Source organism: Geospiza fortis, unplaced genomic scaffold (genome assembly GCF_000277835.1).
Source record: "Geospiza fortis unplaced genomic scaffold, GeoFor_1.0 scaffold104, whole genome shotgun sequence".
NCBI classification, from domain to species: domain Eukaryota; kingdom Metazoa; phylum Chordata; class Aves; order Passeriformes; family Thraupidae; genus Geospiza; species Geospiza fortis.
This window is the reverse complement of record NW_005054325.1, coordinates 6,671,378-6,693,890: the sequence shown is the minus strand read 5'-3', so window position 1 is coordinate 6,693,890 and position 22,513 is coordinate 6,671,378. Positions and strand designations below refer to the sequence as shown.

The following is a 22,513-nucleotide window of genomic DNA, read 5'->3' as shown; positions in this document are numbered from 1 at the left end:
TGTCAACACTGATAAAAATTCAGATGCACAGACTGAACAATCAGCAGTGTGGGTGCACAGACATGTGGGTGTAGGTGCATGGATGGATGGACGGATGGACGGACAGATGGTGGAAACTATTTGAACCAGAAGTGAAACCAGAATTTGAAAGACCTCATCCCTCTCCTCCCATACACCAGCAAAACAGGTTGCTTTCCTTATGCTAGCACACTGGTTTTATTGGATGAATAGTTTTGAAATTTGTGTTCACCCTGAAGGGAAAGCCAGGTGTAGAGGCTTGTGTGAAACTTTGACTATTTGAATCTGAATTGCACCCTGTTGAGAAGTAGAAGAGTGAGATGAGTAAAGCTTTCATTAATATTCACAGCCCCAAAATAATTGTGAGTTTATAGTCATGAGAGTGAGTGAGCAGTTGTCTTCCAGCGATCTGCTGTGGCAGTTAAGACAGAATGTGCTGCCTGCTCCAGCAACTGAATAGAGAAGAGCAGTTTCTGACTGTCTGCTCTCTGTAGCTGGCAATCTTGGGCTCCTCTAGCAGCCTGTGAGAGAGAGAATTAGACATGATACCCAAATGGTAAAGAAAGGAGGGACTCATGAGGCTCAGCTATGTAGCTTCCTCTCCTTCAAATCCACCCCCTAAGTCACATGCATTAGCAAGATAGAGCTAGGGAGATGTTTCCTTCTTTCTTTCTTTCTTGTGTGTCTCATTTAAATAAGGACAGCATTTTCCCTGCATTATTTGACTCTAGGTACTAACGTGCGTTTGCTTTTCTATGCGTTTTTGTCATCTGAGTCAAATGCCATTTTCCTTGTGAACTCAATGTGCTCGTGCTGAGCATAGAAATCCATGAGCCTAAAAGAAAATAGGGAGATCATGTAGTTCCAGTGAACTGATGCTTCTTTCTCTTATTCATCTCAAGTTGGCAGAACAGGCAGTTCACTAAACAGCAAGACAGACATCAGTTCATTAATACATCTGCTGGCATTGCATAGAGGCTCAAGAAGGACACTTTCTGGTGGGATTTTTCTTTGGGGTTGTTTTCATTTGTTTTTAATTTTTTCAGATTTCTTTGGCCACTGGGCCCAGTGAGATAAATGATTTTTTAAAAAATACAGGCCTATACAAAGATGGGCACTACTTGTAGAGTTCAGCAGCTCTGAGCTAGTGCACCTGTTCCCTGTGCTTACCAAGCAAATGGTGTTCTTCACTTGCTATGATTAATTTAGTTCAGATTTTTGCAGTATTATGGCATGTAGACCGGGTTCCATTTTTATATGTTTGTGTGTTACTACCTGCAGTCACATACCTGTTTTGTTTCTTGTTTCTTCCCTTTTTAACTAAATGCTTGAGACATTTTTTAATCTGAGCACCACCATAAGCCTTCTAAAATTTGGTATGCTCAGCCAGATGTCATGGTTCAAGATAGTCTCTGACTTGTGAATTCAAACAAAATGCTGTTTAGCTAAAGAGATTTTTGAATATTAGGTTTGTGGGGCAAATACTCCAGTTCAGTTGGAAGAGCAAATAACATTTGACTTGACAGAAAGGGATTTGTGATACTTGTAGGATGTCATATAGATACTTCTCCTAAAAGAGAGCAGTACTTAAAATTGAGAACCTGTTTCCCATAGGTTATATAGAAAAAGGCAGTTTATATTGCCAAGAAATGCTCAGAAAGGCTTATGTTGTACTCGTTGTGATTTGTTGTTTTGGTTTAGTGGTTTTTGTGTTTTGTTTTTTTTTAATCATCTGCTTGGTAGCAGAATCCTGATGATTTTGAAAGGAAACTTTCAGCATGAAAGCAAAAGAAATTTCATCAGTTTGTTGCTTTGTCCAGTACCATCAGTGAAGGGGTGAAAAGAGATCCCTTTGTTTTAATTGTAAGAAATGTCAGGATTTGGTTTAATTTCATCCTTCTTCTGGACTGAAATGAACCATTGTGCAGATGGCTATCACACTTACCTTCATGATGTTGAAAATGAACTTTGCTGCCAATTTCATGGCCAAGTGACTCTGTATAGGCACATCCCAGTGTGCTGCTGAATGCTCTGCTTCCATTTGCAGCTCACAACATGCCACTAGTCCCTCTCTTAAACACGACAGAAAGGCATCATTCCCATCAATACAGTGGAAAGCACTCAGTCACACACCATGTCCTAATGTCATCTCTGCCAATTTCTTTAACGTAAATTTTAGCATTCTGGAAAGGACCCTTTAGCAGCTTTGGCCAGTTACTAGATGGTTTGGGTAAAGTAATTTGACTCCTTGTGACCTTTGTCGTTCACTGTGCTACAATCAGGATTTCATTAATTTCTTTCTGCTAGCATTATTTCAGAGCTTTTTCTGTGATTGTGTTTTCTTGGTTCCCTGTAGTATCTTTTTCCTTAGCTCTGATCTAAACCCATTCTCACTTTTTGAGCTGAGTGCTGGACTTGGAATAATTCATGAGCTTGAAGCTACATGCTTCCTACGGTCCTTCCTTTGACTGTAACATTTCTTAGGTAGATATACCACTTTGTTTACCTGATGGGCACCACCTTTTTTTTCAAGGCAGCAGCAGCTTTTTAGGAACCAGAGATTTTCCTATAAATCTATTGAGCAAGAGCAATATCCTGCAGAGCTCAGCATCCCATGAGGCACCCTCAAACTTTATGCTAAAAAAGATGGTAGAAAAAAAGTAAAATCATAGCTATGAAAAACACACAGAAAAAGTCAGTGTGTTTTAGCCAACAAATTACCATGCTTTATTCATGACCTTAAAGGAATTATGGATGTTTTTGTCCCCTTTTGGTATTCATCTTTGAAACTCAGGCTTCTACTGTAAGGGCCTAAACTAAACTGTCATTTGAATAAACAAAAAAGTTCTCATTATAACCATAGGTACTGCTGCACTCAAAGCAAAAGTATTTAGTACTTATTGTAAATTCCTGAACATGGATACAGACTGTCTCCTTTCAGAGAACATATGAACCTTTTTTTTTTTTGCTAGGCTGTTACTGAGGGAAGTTTTAAAACTCATATTTAGGTTCGTTATCAATGTGCTATTTGGTATAATTACTCCTTTCTTCTTGGCCAACTTCATATCAACTTCTTTAAACAGAAACAGAGTTTCTTTTTCTTAAGGGAAGGAGTCAGGGTTTACAAGGAATGGTTTGAACTTTCTAGCTCTTAATAAGGTGTTTTTTCCATCTTCTCCCAGCCATTGCAGTAATTAAAAACTCAATTTTTTATCTTTATGGTGAGAGTGGTGAGATGGTATCATTGTATTTAGGAAGTTTAATGTTTGCAATGCCATTTTCTGAATATGATTACTTTTAAAAAGAGGACATACCTCTCTCAAGTTTCTGAAAAATATAAATATATGCCTTCTATAGTACACATTTCTAGTAAAATAATATATTGGATGTGGCTACTTCCAGTAACGTCAAAAGAAAAAGATCAGAAATTGTTTAGTCCATCAGAAATCCCCTAAGAAATTTAGAAGGATTCAAATATTTTTTCTGGGATTTCTCAAAATAAACAGCTAGCCTTTAGCACTAGTGGTTTATTTTTAAAAGGGTGGAGAACTTCCCTGATTCCTAGTGAAGACTGGTAGAGCCAAGGTGCTCTGCTATGTGAGCAACTGTGTCTTCCTCTGTCCACATGGCAATTAGGAAAATTATCACCCACTAAGAGAAACCTAGCAAAATGTGAGCAACAAATCCATGGGCTTTTGGGGACTCAGTCCTTTTCTTGGATTGTTTTGTGTTTTGCTGCTGAGTAGAATTTGTAATTCAGGCTGGTTTAAGAGAGAAATCCAACCATGAAAATGTAATCATTACCAGCTCCTTCAAGAAGAGAGTTTCAATTACTAGCAAGCTGAAACAAGCATAGGAAAAAATTTTGTGCACTGTTTCTTCATCAGGATATATTTAGGAGTTGAATGTACCTGGGCTTCAATTTATGTTTTTTTCTTGTTGAAAGGGTTAAAGATTTGCTGGAAGGAAAACATCTTCTCTGTTGCCCTTAGCTTTGGCTTTCAGGAAGAACTTGAGCTGTGATGGATGAGACTTAACTCTAATTGATAAGTTTGGATATGACTGAAAGAGTAGTAGTGTTCCCCAGGAAAATCAGAGATGTGGGCTTAAGCCTTTTCAAGGGGAAGATGAAAATGACCCCATGATTCTCCTTTCTCCCAAGTTCTCTGCCTGCTCTAACAGAGAAGTCCTTGCATCTCATCTTACTTTCTCTGCTTTCTTAGAAGTGCAAACTGTGCATCTCCCCCCTGCTTGTCAATTAGGAAGGGTAAAATATCCTGTTGCAGTGTGATGTCCCATTTAGAAGCCCTTAGTGCTCCAATGGATGACATGGAAGCCTCAGTGGAAGACACTGACCCTCCTGTAGAGGAGGAACCGATTTACCAACCCTGGTTTGGCAAGCATTCTGCATCACAAACCCAGTCTTCTTCATTTTAAACAGAACTTGGGGGAGATGTTGCAGTGTGATGTAATACACTGTTCCAGCTATCCCAGTTCCTTTCCCAGGTGTGCCAATACTTTCTCCCTTCCTCTCCCCTTTCCTCCTGCTGAGAGCTGTCTGTCAATCTTAACATTCCAGCAAGGGCATCGTCTGATTGGCAAAAGTTCAAAAGATGCTTCTCAGCCCTGGCAACATTGGGCTATCCAGGTGCCACTTGTCTCCTGATACTTCCCCCCTCCCACCTGGTTGGTGGCATACCTACCCCTTCCCTCCCCCTCTCCCCGGGCTTAAAAGACACGGGGACCATGTGGTTCTTAGTTCTGTTGGAGCTGTTGCAAGATTCAGAGATCTGTGACCTAGGAATAAAGCTCTGGATGAAAACTCTCCAGCAGGACCCATCTCCTTTTTCCTTCACCATCGCCTGAAGCCTTTCCACCAGAGGTAAAACTGAGTTCCTGCTTGCCTGGACTTTTCCCAAGTGCCAGCTGCAACATCCAGCTAGCCAAAGGTATCTCTGAGGTAAAACCACCTCTGTTGCCACCTCTGGTCAAGCAGCAAGAGCCGGACAAGCCCAGGCACGTTCCATCCAGTAATATCGGGATCATATTCCAATAATATCCCTTCCTTTCAAGCTGAAGTTTTTTACTGGAGCGATTCATGGTATCTATGGAACTGTAGCCCCAAGAACAGTGTGAGATCTCTTCTGCTTTTGCTGGCCCTGTTTTTCTCTTGGCTGGTTTTTGGATGTGTTCCACTTATAGTGACTGCTCTGAGTCTTATTTTAGAGCTGCTGAGTCTCCTCCAGACATTGTGTGTGATGCCCAGGATAGACCTTTGGTGTCTGCTCCAGTGTCTGGGAACATGACAGTGATGAGCTACAGTACTGTTTATTTGATTTAATCTTGAATCTATATGAAATAAATGCATAAAAGACGGAAAACCTAGTGAGTAGTAAAAGAAATAAAGGATACAGAAAACAGTTGATATCAAAGAAATCTAAAAATCCTTATTTTCTATAGTTACAGGTTTTTAGGAAGAGATTATATAGCTATTGGTGACATAGCATGATAAAGTGCTTTTGTTGCAAGTGAAAATCTTATGTACTATCTTATGATACAGAAAATATCTGGTGTTTTGTGAGAATTCATATCTATAAAGACATGTTTAGAGTGATGCTTTCAGTGCAGTGTAGTTTGCAGAGGTTAAAAAAGTGGCTTTCAGATTGCAATCAGCATGAATAATTTACGTTTTACGTCAAAATGGGGATGAGTCAAAAGCAGGGTCCTAGAGGGATTAGACTTCCAAAACTATTCTCTGCACTTCTGTGCCAACAAGAGAAATAAATAGACTGTGATAGAGAGATTGTAGCTGAGAGTAGAGCTGTACCATGGTGTGGTACCTGTGCTGAAACAGGCAAGGTTAAGAGATGAGAGACTCCATTCGTAGACATAGTGTGAAGTGCTGCACCTGAGGGCCAGGAACAATTGGCAGGGGTTTGGAACCTGTGAGTGCTGCTTAGCATGCAGAGGAAAGCTACTGACAGGCTCTTCATGGCTCATAAAAGCACTGTGCCAGCTCACTGCCACTGCAAATGCATAGGTCCAGTGGGAGCTGTTCTCCACCAGACAGGTAATCATCCTCATTTGGCAAGACTGTGCTTAGACTGCAGCGTGGCATGCCTTGTCTTTCATTGGAAAACAGACCTTTGTGGAGTTAGGAAAAGTTTAAATGGGTAATTCACATAGTAAAGGCAAGGCTGATGGAAATTAATTCCAGGTGCAAAAGGAAATTAAAGGGAAACAACTCAACATAAGATAATAGAGGAGCAGAAAATAAACCATTTTCCTGAAAGAAAAACAAGGTGTTTTTTTAATTGAAAGTGTTCCCATTTGGGTAAAGAGTAGACATAAGTGCTCAGCAATTAGAGGAATTTTTCAGGTTTCCTGTCATTTCAAAAAGACATATGGTGTGTCTGCATCTTGTGTTGAGCAAAGCTGCTAGAATAAGGTCCATGCAGTCTGAAGTGAAGGATATTTGGGGTGCAAGTTCAAAAGAAGCCTTCCAACAGGAGCTTTTTGGAAACTTAATCTGAACAATAAAGGTTGGTTGGATGTGGATTGTAAATCAGTAGTATTATGTTAGGGGGTTTTATTTCTATAGAGTTCTTGTCATTGAAGAATACGACACATTTAGTTAATTGCATCTTTAGGGCCCAGATAATTTTTAGCCTGTTACTACAGATTTGTGCAAATGCAAGAGAAAGCACAAAGTAGCCACTGGAACTTCCTAGAAAGAATTAAAATCTAACTTTGTGAAGTAAATTTCCTTTTGATTAAGATAATCATCTGTCTGATTATGAAAAATTAGTGTTAAGAAAAGGTCTAAGAGAGAACTTGGTGTGATTACCGGTGAGGAAGGTAATATTAAAGACCACCAGTGGGATGGGTGGGCTTCAGCCTTCAGCAGTGAAATTGCTCTTTGTACCCAAATGCTGTAATAGTGAGGTTTTTTCAAAAATGGAAGCTGGATATTATGGTATTACATATCAGCAACAGTAATAGATGAAGTGATTCCCAGACAGTGGTGGGAATGACAAAACTGGCTGTCATTCTCCAGGAAAACTTCATAAGTTATGTTGTCTGTGGGAGGGCTTTTGATCTGCATGCTGTCCTTCTCAAATCCAAAAAGTAGGCAACTGCTATATTGTCTCTTACTGGACTTTCTGGAAGTCAACACCCTACTGAAAGATGTGGGAAAATCATAAGAACATACAGAACAGGTTCAAGATGGCCTGGCCTCTTCTTTTCTTTGTAATTTATTTCAAACATGTACTTTTTTTTATATTACTTGGATGCAAAGTACTTCAGTTTGTGGTGGGGTTTTTTCATTAAAATCCCAAGCCTTCCTTAAGCCCTATATAAAGTCTATATGAACTTCAGTATTATTAAGAACTACAGTTCTTGAGAGCTGTCTCACAGCCAAATAGCCTATGAAAAACTCTCAGGCTGAGTTTCTCCATTGCTAGCTCTGAAATGACAGCTTGGACAGAAGAAAGTGGGAGGGGAGTGCATCACCCTCTTGCCATAAGAGCAGGTCCCAGTATTTCTTTTTGTCTCAGAAAGATCTCTCATATCCTGGGAAAAAATCAGAACAAGTTCCCAGAAGCACTGAGTATCAGCAGCGCCTGTGACCCATAAACATCACATTTGTGACACCAGTGTCAAGATGAGGTCTCCGCAGTGTGACTACAGGTACTAATGCACACGGCAGCTCCCTCTCCCAGTTCAGCAGACTGATCAGGCTGGGACTGCTGGGACTGCTTTCCTCTTTGAAGACAAAAAAAAATAGAAAAAGAGTGCAAGGTCTGGGTTACTTTCCATTCCTGCAAGTACCAGCATTTTTGGGAACAGCAAAGGTGTGAAATCAGCCTACGGAGCCTGCTGTCAGCAGTGGGTGTCGCAGCCCACAGCCAGTCAATAGCTATTATGAGCCAAAAAGGCAGAGAAATCCGGCCAACTTGAGCAAAAGATGCAGCAGCAGAGGAGAGCACAGAATTCTGGCATTTGCTTCTTGCATCGTGGTCTGCTTTTATTCTTGCTGTATTAAAACTGTCATGGCTTTATGCTAATGTGGTTTATTCCTAGCCAGGGATTATTATGCTTTGAATTAGCAGTGCTCTTGAGAGCATTTCTCAGGAAAAAAAATCATGTCCTTCTGAGAAATGCGAATGAGAAGGAAAAAGAGCGATTACTTGCGTTAGCTTGGAGCTGGGTGTGTGTTTGGAGAGGATGAAGGAGAAGGGACACTTTCATGACTGATGCCAGGCACTGCAGGACTCTGAGGCCACAGATTTGTGTGTAAGACAATACTGAAATTCAGGGAAGAGCAGTCAAAATATGGAAATGGTTTTGACACTGTGTTTGGCTTTCAGTGAACCCACCCTCTGGGTAAATTTTTTTTACTCCAGTGTTAGTTTTGCCTGACTGTAAATCCATACTCATTTACCCTGAGTGGGAAAAGCTTCCCTAGGGGCAGTGAGAGCACAGCTGGTGTGAGACAGAGTTGTGTTGTGAGAGTGTCTTTAAGGGGTGTTGGTTCTCCAGGAAATGGCCTCAGCAATACCAGTTAGGACCAGCTAGCAAAAAGAAGTTGATGCAGCTCAGAGATTTCATAACAAAGGCGCCTGGATAGCAGAGATCTTGGCTCAGTGATGGTGAAAAGGAGAGAGGGTGAGCAGCAAGAGGAATTTCAGTGTTTCAGCTGTAGGTTTGTTAGCAGGAAGCCTAGTTCAGCAGCAGCAGCAGCAGTAGCATGGCATTCCCAGTTTGCTCAGTGGGCCACTTCCTGTATCCCCTAAATGAGACACCAAAGACAATACCAGCCCACTGCTTTTAGCAGCATCTCTAAAAATTCACGGCAGTGAAAAACACAGTGGGATCTTACTTGCTTGAACTAGAGGCATCTCAAAAATGGAGGAAGTGGAAAAGGAGTGGTCCCTTTGGATCTGCATATAGAGGGCAGTGGTCTGTACCCTGTGCTGGTCTTCAAGGCCCAGCAGGTTCAAATGAAATCAGAAAGTATAAGGAAATTTCTGATTTCCTCTTCTTTTTATCCATATGGATTATTCAGCATAACCAGGCAATTCCCAGCCTTGATACAGCATGTCCCAGCCCCTGTACAGGACGGAGCCCCATAGTGGGTTCTTTGGAAAAGAAGGTATTTCTCCAGGCAGTCAGGCACAAAGAGCTGGAACAGAATGAAATGCTTTGGCTGAATTATCTTTTATTCCCTCTGTTTTAAATTGAAAGGAGATGTTCTCAGAAAGGTCTGTCTTTCTCTTTATTACCCCAAAGAATAGCAGTTTTTAACCATTTCCACTGAAATATCTGGGCTCAGATATCTATCTATCTATATATCTGTCTATCTTGCTGGCTAGCTTTTTCTTCCTTGGAAAATTACAGGAAGCTGTATCTGGTATTGATATTTTACAGGAAAAAGGATTGTGTTGCATGTTAATATTCAAAACAAACAAAAGAGCAATAAAAAAATAACCAACCTTCTTGCAAAGACCTGAGGGACTCAAATAGTAGTTCAGTTGGAGTTCTGATAATGAAACCTCCTTTGTGTTAGAAATGCGTCTCTGGCTGTTCCCATGAAAACCAACCTAAATTTGGCTCACTTAAAGCCTTGAAAAAATTTCCATTGAGATACATAAGAATTTGCCAGCCAAAATCTCTGGTGATTCTGTCAGTGTGGAGTGGGCGTGCTCATCCCTTCAAAGCAGTGTTCTTGCTGAGGTTCCTGAGCTCAAGCTCATGCCTGAGGTTAATATTTAAAATATGAGAGGTGAATAGAAACACTGGGCTGTTGTCTTCAGAGCAGGAGAGGTGACAATCTGCATCCTGTCTTTATGGATCTGGACTGTGTGTGCAAACCACTCAAATCAGTGTAAGTGGCAGTGTCACATTACAACACAAGTCTGGGAAATGGTATCCCTTAAAAAAAAAGCCAAAAAAAACCCACCAAAAACCAACAACAACAATTTAAAAAACAAACAAACAAAAATAACAACAAACCACACAAAGCTCTTGCTTGTATGCTGACTGAACTATGCAGCTGTGGCACAGAGACAACCTCTCGTGTTGCTGGTACCTTCCCTCTGCTGGTGCTTTCCTTGTGGTCCTGGCTTTCCATTCTCTGTGCCTCTAATGTCAGAGATGTTATTTCCCAAAACTGTCAGCATTAATTTTGCCTTGCAAATGTGAGACAAGGGGACCATGCAATATAACTATGTCAAGTGACCATCCCCAGACTTCTCTTGTTCTCATCAGGTAGGAAGGGTAATTTAAGTTCTTCGGGGGGTTTTTTTCAGTATCAAGACTATCATGGTGTATTACAGGGTAAAGGTAGCAGATAACTGAAATCTTAAGAACAGAAGCTCAGTGATACCCTTCAAGGGAATTCGGCCCTAAGTGGGGACTGTATTACAATCTAAAGTTAAAATTTAAATGTTAAAAGCTAAGCATAAGAATTGGAGGGCAGTGAGTGGGCAGAAAATGGGACTAGGCTTGGGCCCTGCACAACGAGAAAGACTCTGGGGTACTAGAGAAAGGCTGGTAAAGGTTCTGGAGCACAGGTCTTATGAGTATCTGAGCCAGGAGAGATTCTGAGGCGTAAAGGAGGCTCAGGGGCACCTTATAGGTCTTTAGAACCACCTAAAAGGAGGGTGTAGCCAGGTGGGGGTCAGCCTCTTCTCCCAGGTAACCAGTGGTAGGACTAGAGGAAATGGCCTCAAGTGACACCAGGGAGCTTTTAGATTGCATATTAGGACAAATTTTTTTATGGGAACAGTTGTAAAGCATTGGAACGGGCTGCCAGGGAAGTGGCAGTCACCATCTTTCGAAGATGGTGATGATGATGCAGTCACCAGCTTTGGAAGAATTTAAAAGATATGTAAATCTGGCACTTGGGGCTGTGGTTTAGGGGTGGACTTGGCAGTGCTGGGTTAACAGCTGGATCCCATCTTAGAGGTCTTTTTCATCCCAAACAATTCTATGATTCTATGATTTTTTTAGCACCCTCTGTCTCACTAGGAAGTTCTAATGTAGGCACTTTTTGTAACCCAAGCAATTTAACTGGACACAGTAATGGTACCAAAGGGTCATTATTTATGAGGGTCCTTGCTCTTAATAAATATTAGTAAAACAAAATGTTTCTTTCCATTGCAATTAAAAAAAACCAAACCTTTGTAATATTTCTTTTAAATTATATTGCATCTTTTTTTTTGGCTTTCTCTTCCCCATTCTCTGTCACACTTCCCCAGGAATGGCTGATGGCTGAACTGTCAGCTGTCTAGAGCAATGTAGAACAATTTGTTAAAAGCCAAAACTTTTATAACATAATAATTTTCCGTTGAATCTTGTTGTTACTACTGTTCTTTACAGTAGACTAACAATTTCACTAAAAGAAAACAAAATAATGTTAAATTTTTTTTCCCTTTGTTATGCTTCTCCATGTCCATGAAAAATTTTTGCTATCTGTGTGGTTTTCTGATAACTTATTAAAGCATTTATTTCACTTCCCACCTTCCTTGTTTTTTTCTCTTTTTCTTGCTGAAATTACAGCTGAAGAGGTGGAAAGACTGGCTGCAATGCGTTCAGATTCTCTAGTACCTGGGACTCACACGCCTCCAATCAGAAGAAGGAGCAAATTTGCCACTCTTGGGAGAATTTTTAAGCCATGGAAATGGAGGAAGAAGAAGAGTGAAAAATTCAAGCACACTTCAGCAGGTAACAGTCGCGTTGGGGTCGGTTTATTAATCTGGAACTTTTTGCTCATCAAGGTTGAAAATTTGTAATACAGCCTCAGTTTGCATGTATTTCAACTCTTGTAGCTTGGCTTGGGGAGATTCATCAGATTATAAGTGAAAATCTTTAACTTTGTTACAAACTTTTTCTTTAAAAGCCCTAAAGTGACACATTGGGTGCGCTGCAGTTAAATCAGCAGTTCAACCAAAGCTGTATTTTCAGGTTCTGCTACTAGATCTAGAGCCTAACTCAGAAGAAATTTTTGAATATTGATTCCACAGATTATGAATAAAGGAAAAGGCAGTATGAAAAGATAATGCTAGAGATCAATTTAGCCACATTTAAGCTCCTGTGGGTGCTAATAAAGGAGTGAGAAAAAAAAGGAGTGACAGGATAAAGAAGTTGACATTGTGTTGAGTAGCTTGCATAACCAGAAATTATTCATTCCATTGGGCAGGAATGATGTGTCCCTTGTTTTTTTGAGAAAACCAAATCTCAGTTCCTGCCACACCCCTCCTTTTGCCATTGCTTTCTTGCACTTCTAGTCCAAGACCCTTTTTTATTTAAAAAAAAAAAGGGAAACTGAAAAAATGTGGGTTTATAATGTAAATTGGTCTGAGCAAGGATCCCAGATGTAGGCATTGATGCATGTGATGAAAGCTCTGCAATTTATTTAGAAGGTTTATTTTCTTTGTTCTTTCATAATGGCCAATAATTACTACATTTGGTTCTGCAAGTCTTTAGCCTGGATTATCTGTGAGAAAACATGGAGTTTCTCCAGATTTCTTATTGTTTTCACTAGAACTAGAAAGAAAGCCGTGAGTATCTTGCTCCTTCAAGTGTCAGAAGAGGCTTGAGCTACAGTCAGTTGCTTTTCTGCCCTGTGTATTGCACAGTGGAAGGTTTTAGGCACTACTTGGGTGTACCTGTGGCAACCCAAATCCTGTACTCCTGAAAGTGGCCCACCATGGGGTGAGACATCTCATTTAACTAAGTGTGAATTCTTGAATAAGTTTAAATGCAGAATAAGTATTTTCAGGGTTTGTACCTGAATGAGTTCTTTACTGTGTGCTGTTTAGGCTGCTTTCTGATTTGTCAGCCAAAAACTAATGAACTGGAATAGATGGCTATATCACTCTGAGTGATGATCATATTTTTTTACTTGACAGCTAGAAGCTATTGTCGCCAAAAATGACATCTTTCTGCAAAAAAATACTTGTGTTTCATATTCTGTATCAATCATAACCATAATGTAGTGTAGTAGGATTTCCATGAAAACCATGTAGCTCTTAGGGATATGTGGACACTGTGGTGACAACTGCTTTGAATGTAGTTTCAGCATGCTGCCTTGGTTGGTTACAACTAAGAGAATAACCATGGCTCTTCAGGAGGTACCATGGGTTGCCAAAGCTTGCCTACTGTTGGTTTTTATGGTTTGTGCAGCTCCAGCTGATGAGGCTGAGCTGCATACGGCTGTGTTTAGACTGACTGGCTTGAAGCTGGATGGAATATGGCTCCATAGTCCACTCTGGACATTACAAGTATTGCTAAGATTTTCCCCATTACCAAAATATTTGGAAAGTACACAGTGATTAAAACCAGACTGAACACATGTATTTTCTCTTCCCAGAGGAATAGGAAGTTTTACCATACATGCCAGCATATCTTCTCCCCTAGTAAGAGTGAGTTCAGTGTCTGAAAAACCAATTTAAGAGCTGGGTCTCCAGGAACATTTGTCAGTCACAGTACTGGGTTTGATCTCAGTTGAATCCAAAACCTTTCTCTTTTTTTTGTAGAAAAAATTTTATTTCTAGTAAGTTAACAGTATCCCACAGCTGCTCTGCAAAATTGGTATTCCTGTCAGCTCCCCTGCTGATGTCAAATTTGCTGAGCACCCTGTAGAAGGCAGGGATAAAGATTTGCTTCTGGACTGTGCGAGAGCTGGGACCTCACAGTTTCCATCATCCCCATCCCTGGGGAACAGAAATCCACCAGCACCCTACAAGACCCCCCCAGCAATTAGAAGCATTGGTTGAACCTTGGATGTGTAGTACAGGAGATTTGACACATGGAAAACTAGCATTTTTCTGCCCGCATTTGCATGACCTCTTGTCTAGTACCTCTGATCTCACTGAGAAAATATATTTAATCTTTATAATGAATCAAAGGACAAGCTTGTGAGATGGCATAATGAGAGCCAGCATGAAACTTCATAATACAGGCTTATTTTCTTCTAGTGCACTGATAAATGTGACACTTGGAAAAAAAGCATTCCCATTAGTGTCCTACAGGCACGCACCCAAGCTTTCCCACCTGCATAGAACATCAGTAATTATCAAAAAATAGATACTAATACAAGTATTTTATTAGGTCCTTATTTGCTGCAACAATGGATTCAATTATTTTTAATGTCAAAAGTGGTAAGGGTCAAAACACATGGCCTAATCTGACGAAATTTCCACTGAAATTAATGGGAGATTCTTCTCAGAGAGAGGACAGAAAGGAAGAGAGAGTCAAGCTGATATGTAAGGTTGAAAAGTTGTCTTTTTCTTGGTATTTCCAAGTGCTAACATTTTGTATCCATATCTTTATCAGACTGAAAGCTCTGCTTAGTTATTCAGAGATGAATGTTTTAAAATTCAATTCAGCAGTCAATGAGCAAAAAAACCTTTTAGGTGATAGGAAAAGCTATTTTCTGACACCTGGTAATTGCATGAGGTGAGACAGTACATAATTTGATTGATGGAGGACCTCAGTGTTAGGCTTACTATATATGACTCCTCTCAGCACATCAATACTCAAATTGTGGTGTCTGAGCATAAGTCCCTCATCCTCCATCTTTGTTATTGTATTGTCACTGACAAGCAGAGGGTCAAAAGGATGTTCATGTTTCGTAGAGTTTATATGTTTATAGGTTACATTGGTTTTGGTATCCGTGTAGTGACGTTGCAGAAGGGTCCAAAGTCTGACATTGCCTTGGTGCTGACTTGGTAACAAAGGTCAGAGTCAAGGGTTTGATGCAGCCATCTCATGCCTTTGCCTTGCAGCTGGTCCCTGTGAGATCATCATTAGGTATTTTGTAAAGCAGCCAGAGCAGGTAGAGAAGATCACGGATAGGGTGATCTGTGTGCAGATGGGAAGCACCAGATGAGCCACTGGATTTGATCTGAGCAACCTCTTCTGCTGGAAAGTGGTGTGTTAAGGAGGTATGTAAGGAATGTGCACTGTGGATTAAAGATGGGCTTTGGCTAGGCATAATCTCAGAAAACAGGGAGATCACAGTCTGTGAGGGACACCAGTGTACCACAGCAGGAACAGAAACAAGTTCATTCTCACACTAATGTATTCGTAGGGAAGCCCCAACGAAGGTAGGAATGATGCATCTGACTCCATGTTCTCAGAAGGCTAATTTATTAATTTGTAATACTATATTATATTAAAGAATTCTATACTATACTCAACTGGAGAATACAGAAAAAATACTTACAGAATGCTAAAAAGATAATATTCAAAACTCGTGACTCTTTCCAGAGTTCTGACACAGCTTGGCCCTGGTTGACCAATGAGTCAAAACAACTCACACCAGAATCTAATCAGGCAATCACCTTTGGGTAAACAATCTCCAAACACATTCTACATGATCAAAACACAGGAGAAGCAAATGAGATAAGAATTGTTTTTCTTTTCTCTGAGGCTTCTCAGCTTCCCAGGAGAAAAATCCTGGGTGAAGAAATTTTTTCAGAGGATGTGAATGCCACATCACAGTAGTTCTCCTCCTGGACAGAAGTGAAGTTCCCACCAGGACAATGTGGTTTTCAGTGTCAGGTCTGCAAATCATTTTATCACAGAACATCTATGGGAAGTTCCTTGATGGGTGATGAGACTCCCACAGTACAGCATAAGCTCTCTGGACACTGAAGTTCCATATACAGGGACTTAGACAAAGAAACCAAAATCTGCCACGCTGTTATTCATGCTACAGTCAAAGATATGCTATATGTTTTTAAAGTTAGCAAAGATTTTTGCATGAAGTTTGGAAACCTTTACTTCCATGCAGGGCCAAGGGCCCCTCAACAAAATTTGAGGTATTATAAAGCTGGGAGAACAGGCAAACTTCTAAACGGCAAGATTCTGTCTGTTGAGAGGATGTTTTTTTACAGCTGACAAGGAGCAGTCTCATGGCAGAAGAAGCCAGGAAGAAACATAATTTTCTATACTGAAGCACATTTCCTTGGCTGGATGCAGCTGGGATGGCTTCTGAAGACTGGTCAAGATTTTAAAAGCCAAATGGGGCTCTCTGAGAATCAGCAAAGCAGATAGCAAGAGAGCAAGCTGACTGTCTCCTCTGCTAGACCTTTGTCATTTTTTTTAATACATTGATCTTCTTCTGCTCACCTTGCTGGGAACTTGAAAAATGTTCCTGGGTGTGTTGCTGTTTTATTGCAGTGCTGTACACATGCTGAAATGTTATTTCCTGGAGATGTTTTGGAGAAGGAACTGCTTCTGAAAGAAAGAAGCTTGAGGGGAAATAGATTCTGCACTTACTTGAAATATTATTGAAGGTTTTTTATCGCTATTTTCGTCAAAAGCCAACTGTTTGCAACCTTTCAGAAAAAAAGTGTTTCAGCTGCTTGGAGGATTTTGAGTAGAGAAAAATGTCTTGTTTTGTCATTTCCCATTTCTGGTGATCTTTATTTTAAAGAATTGGTGCATCTGTCTTCCACCATCGTTGCTTCCTGAATCACAGTGCTCAGGCAAAATGGAGAAGGAAGCATGTAACTTGTACTTGAAGGACACTAGTTGGAAGGACAAGAGAAAAGCAGGAAAGGAAATCTTTTGAACTCAACCTTTCCTCCTAGGTACATTGAAACCTCCTTTTATTTGGGTCCCAGTTTCCCTTCCTAGAAATACTTGCAATCCTCCTCCACAGGGCAGTAATCTCATATCAGTCCTCTTGTGCCACAGTTCCCATCCCAAAACCCATGGGTGAACTAGTGAGCCATGTCCTGGTCTGTGACCGGGGAAGACACGACTATGACTTTTTAGCCTCATGCTTGGGGTACTCTGCTGAGAATAGGGAAGATCTGCTCCTGTTTCATTTAAGGTTTCATTGGCTTAGGTTACATTGTAGAAATTGGTGTTCAAGAACCTGTCTCAAGGTGTAGGACTAGGGAGTTGGAAAGGATGAAATCCGAGGCTGAAGTAGACCAGAAAATCAGAAGAGCCAAAATGCAAACCATTGTGAGCCAAGCATCATAAGCTGGCTTGGGAAAAAAGGACATTCAGGGCGGGTCTGTGGATTGTTCTGCTGCCTAAGGGCCTTAAGACTCTTTTAATAGTTATCTGTACAGAGGATGACAATCTTCTCTTGCTAGAAGTTACTCTGTTAAGTAGGAATAGAGGAGGTCTGCACTCTTGATCTAAAGATTTAATCCAAATAGTGCAGACAATGCCACAAAAGGGAGCATGTGAATTTTTTCAGTTTACTTTTTGGGGAGAGCATAACATGCTCTTCCATTTGCTTTCACTCTCACTCAAGCCATTTGAAGATACTAAGTGAGCCTCAACAAAGCTGACTCATCCAACCTTTAGCTGCCTCACTCCCAAAATATGCTTTAAAACAGATATTAATTTTGTGCCTGAATCTTTTTTTTCCCACTAGTTAATCCTTGGTGCTTTGGTTTTTCCAACCAGAATTTTTTTAAAAAATAATCTATAAAAAAATCATATGTCAGTGTGTTTATGTAAGTTAAGTCTCCCAGTCAGCAGGGGAGATTGCTTAAATTGGCAACACTTACAGGCAAGGATTTTTCAGTATTTCTGATAAGTAACAAGAAAAAAACAAAATGTGATAAAGGTGTTCAATTAAATAAACTGTTATTCATAAACCATGCTCAGATCATTTGATTCCTACTGCTGATTATTTCTAACTACAACAGGTAAATATTTTAAACTTTTCTTTCCAGAAGATTCCAGATGGGAGCCATTCAATTATATGTTGCAAGTGCTTCTCTTAAACCTTCTGCTTTGCCAGTAATTGCCTCTTGTGTTTTTTCATATAAAACCCTTAGGGTATTAAACTGGTCATGCAATTTAGGTAAGACCTTTGCCTGCGGAAAGGAAGGAGAAGCACAGGCTGCAAACATGTCTGCCTCATCCCTGCCTGTACTTCTGGGGAGGTGGGCTGTGGGGTGAGAGACTCGGTGTAGTTTTCCCAAGTGCCAGGTTATTGACATCTATGTGCAGACATTCTGTTTTTGTTGAAAAGAGTGGTTTTGTTTGGATTATTGTCTAACAAGGATAACTGTTTTATAGCACTTTATGGTCCCATTCTGTTCTTCTGAATTTTATTTAATATCTGCTGTGATCCCATGTGAAAAGTATAAATATTTCAGTTCAAATTCCTCTTATACTTTCAAGCCAGACTGTCTCTAGGTTTAGATATGGAGAACAGAAGTAATTATGTTTTTTTTCTTCCCTGATGCTCATGTTCTGATGACTTGGAAATATAATTCTGAATTCTGAATAGGTGCTCAGAGAGAGAGCGCAGTGTCCCCTCCAGGCTAGCTGGGTCTGAAGCCACCCTGAAGCCTAAAATACCTCAGAGTCCTTCCTGTCCTCCTCCATGACAAAGCCTGTTAATATTTCTGTGTAAAACCCCTAGGGGTCCTTTTGAAGTGAAACAGTGAGCAGGTGATACAGATGCTGGTCCAAATCAGGTATTCTTGCTGTGCTGGAGCAGCTCATACAGCATTAAGGCATTGCTAAAAATGACTGATCACTTCCAAGATCTTGGGAGAAGAAAGAAAAATTGCACTTTTATAAAACTAAGTCCAAACTTGCAAAAAAATAGCTCTGGTTTTATTAAAAACCAGCAGTACAACTGCTTTTCACAGTTAGAAAGGGCTGCTATGTTCGCTGTGTTGTGATTATTTGAGATAAGCACAAGCTGTCATTGTCTGAAGAAAAGCAGCATTTTGCAGGAACTTGGGCTGTTCCTGAATGCACATTGAATGAAATAAATATTTTTACATGAAGAAAAATCAAAAAAATAAGATCATTATATTTCAGTGTTTTCTAGATTAATCTTAGAAGAGTTTTTACGCAAATTTACATTTCTGTTTGAAATTGGAACTAGATATTATTTAGTATAGTTAAAAACCTGAATTTCAAATATAAAATGGTTTCCTAGTAGACAGGAAACCATTTGTATCTTAGGTCTGTTGAAGTATTACACTGCTTGCGTTCAAAGACTGAGTAGAAATTAAAATCCATACACAGTTCTATGTTTTGCATTGATCCAAAACTGCACACTTGATGTATTCTGAATTTTGAAAGTGAAAAAAAAAATTCTAGGATTGCATTTAACTTCTTTTTGTATGCAGTGACATTTTCTTAATGTCTTTTGAGAAATTGGCAGGAAAATGTACCAGAATTCATGCAAAACTGTAGACAAGTTTTTAAAAATTTCATCTTTTGCCATTCTATAGAGGGAGTAAAACTATCTTGTGTATCTGCTTACTGCTGTGGAACCAAAGATTCACAGAGATTTTTAAAGCCAGTGGTCATTTTCAGCCTCACAATTAGATAAACAGCCCAAAGCTAGGGTGGCAGAAGAAACTTAATAGCAAGGGAAAGTGATGGCCGATGTTTGCCTCCATTGCTGATATTTTAAATTGTCAGCGTTTTCAGATTTGTCATTTTAAGGAGATTAAAAGAATGGAAATGCATTCGGAAGTTGCAGATCTGATTTGTACAAGGAAGGCAGTGAAAGCAGTTGTCTATTTTTATACTTGAATTGCCAACTGGAAGCTCCTAGTTCAAAAATGGAGGAAACAATCACTCCCCCGGGAGCATGTATTCCACTACAGAGCAGTATCACTGTGTCTTCCTGAGATGTGCTGCAGAACATTTCCAGGGTTTAAGAAGTGGGCTTTGCTTAGCTGGGCTGAAAAATGCATTTAGGGATTGTTCTACCCCCGTGCCAGCTGTAATGGAACATGTGAAATGAGGCCTCTAAATATGTCCCGTCTTGCAGGAAAGAGATGTTTAATGAAGCTGTTTGGTTTTTATGCTAATTACATTTCCAGCTGCTGTGTGAAGATTATATGAGGCCACCCAAACTGTAATGCTGCAACATAATTCTACAAAAGTGCATTCATGTTAAAATAATATAATACAATTAATCCATTAGAAAAAGTACAAATTGTGATGATTGAAAATGGATGCTGTTCATAGCATAAGCTTCTTCATGGCATATGGATTAGAGAACAATGTCCATTGGAAATGTTTTAAGTGTTTTAGCAACAAATCAGCAATAATGGAATATCTGACTGTGGGGAGAGAGAATATGTGTTTGGAATAAGCTCATTCTTGTGTAAAAAGTTGTTGTACATCCTCAGCTTCTATTGCTATGACTCATGAATGGAGGGTCTTCATCAGACTGTGTCCTTACAGGTTATTTTAGAATTATTTCATTTAACAACAAAATGTATTGAAGCTGCATTTTATGTTTAGATTGCATGTGGAAGCATGGATATTACTATTTCTCGGACCGCTGGCTTTTGTTCTTTGGGTTTTCACTGCCTTTATAAAGGCACAGGAAAAAATCACAACATTTCAGTGACATGAAACCATGAGGAAATTTGTCTTCACAATGGTGCTTTCACTGAGAAGTGCTGTTGAGGAAGTTTTATTCCTAGAATACTGTTTTGCTCTCTCTCAGTGTTTCCCACAGGGGGGAAATGAAGCAGGCATCCCCGAGGCCAGCATGGCAGTACCTCCAGCAAGTCCTGCTGTGCCACATGACCCGTGTTGTGATTGGGAAATGGGTTGGTTTGGTCATGTGAGCATGTAGCCCAGTGGGTCTAATCTGATGGGACTTTTTAATCACAGTAGTTGCCTTTTACTTCCATGTCTGTGAACTGCATTAAAAAGGCACATACAGTTAGATGTATAGGGTATTGACAGCAGAGATGAGAATTCCAGGTCCACGGGGATCTGAAATACGGATAGCAATCACCCAGACAAAACCATTAACTTCATGAGCTCTTTCCAGGGATGCTGGGGATGTATGTTGAGGAATAATAAATAGTTGCTAGAAAGAGAAACTGAATTGCCCTATATACAGAGGTTTTAATAGGAAAATACAGATTATGAATTGGAAATCAAAGATAGCTTGATGAGGAACAGTTTCATAGAAACCTTGGTCTAAGTCTTTTTTATTCTAGGGCTTGTTTATACATTGTAACTTGAATTATTTAAACCATAAATATGAAACAGATTAGTTATAACATCATAAACCCTTGGGGGGATGTTTATGCAGTTCATAAACTCATTCATTTTATTTTAATTCATTAAGGCAAATTTAGTTCTGAATTAAAGTGTCCATATAAGTGTTTAATGTGGCATTGGTGATGCCTCCTTGAATCTCCAATTCAGATTGCTCTTCCTGAGCACCCATGTAAGTAATCACAGGAGCTAATATGCAGGAAAGAGTAGATCAGACAACCTGAGGGATGGGTCCTAGAGGCTCTGTTTGGTGAAAGCTGCACCTGGCTACTTGGACTGCCTGAGGGACTGGGCATAGGAAGTCCAAGGTAGTGATTAGAACATTCAATGAAGAGAGAAAGCTGTTGTGTTCTCTTCCAAATTCTGCTTCTAACCCATCCCAGTCTTATTGCAAATAACACCTGTAGATATTAGACTTTTAAGTATTGCAGGACTTGACTGCAATTTGACCAGGTCTGGTTTTTTTTGGGTCAGTCTCTCCATATGTAGGGTTTCTTCAGACCTGCAGCTCACAAAGTCAGGTAATTCAGAGAGACTTTGGAATTATGGTAATAAAAAGGATTTCTAAATGTAGAAGAAAATCTTGGAAACCAAAAGCAGGGGGGAAAAGAACTCATTCCTTTTAGAATTAAATTCCCTATGTGGAGAAACATACAGATTTTCTGAATACTAAAAAATTGCTTTATTGATACACTTTCAGATGAATGTTTCAGTTCCACAGTATGATGCCTGTATAAAGTAGTTAAAAATAAGACTTAATTTTGTTACTATTTGTTTGTGTAGGCTGAAGACATAATACTATCTGTTGTTAACTGCATCTGAATTGCTTATTATCTACAGGATATTCCACACTTTTAGATAAAAGTAGTGGTAGAATAGATCCATGGTGTTGAACATGACTCACTATTCCTTTTGTTCCTACTGGAGTAGCAGGTATGTGTTTCTAGGTTGAAAAATGGAGTGTCTCAGTCTCTTATTTTGCAGATGAATATGTGTATGTGCATTTTTGAAGGACAGATTCCTCTTTTAAAGGTTTTAATTTGGTAATTAACAGTATTGGTCCTTTATATCCTCAGAGTTCTATTTACATCTCTTCAAGGTAATCTGGCAATCCCAAACAATTCTCTTTATCAAAACAGGCAGTAAAAATCATCCTTTTGCTGTGGTAAATCACACTTTTTAAATTTACCCAACAGCATTGTTTGTCTATTCTAAAAGAAAAGTTACAGGGAATTTGCCTGCCACTAGCTACCACTTGAATCTGAAAACATCAATTGCTCGCTTCCCTGTGTCTTGCAGGAAGCTCTTGGTCTCCATGTGCTCTTCATTAAATTCCTTAGTAAAAAGTAGCATGGGGCTGACAGCTGAATGTGCACAGATAAGCAGTACTCTGAGGAAAGACCAAAGAAGGTCCAGATATGCTTCTACCTGAAGGCAGTGACATATATTTGTGCTG

The 22,513-nt window shown here is 39.8% G+C and overlaps 1 protein-coding gene across 2 annotated transcripts in view; it reads left to right on the top strand.

Moving 5' to 3' along the window:
* The window catches only part of PHACTR1 (phosphatase and actin regulator 1), a 138,658-nt gene that overhangs the window by 10,731 nt on the left and 105,414 nt on the right, over window positions 1–22,513 (top strand). For both annotated transcript variants that reach the window (XM_014307001.2, XM_031057003.1), the window contains exon 2: window positions 11,584–11,748. In XM_014307001.2, the coding sequence (XP_014162476.1) occupies window positions 11,584–11,748 (165 nt within the window). The remainder of the gene's footprint in view (window positions 1–11,583; window positions 11,749–22,513) is intronic.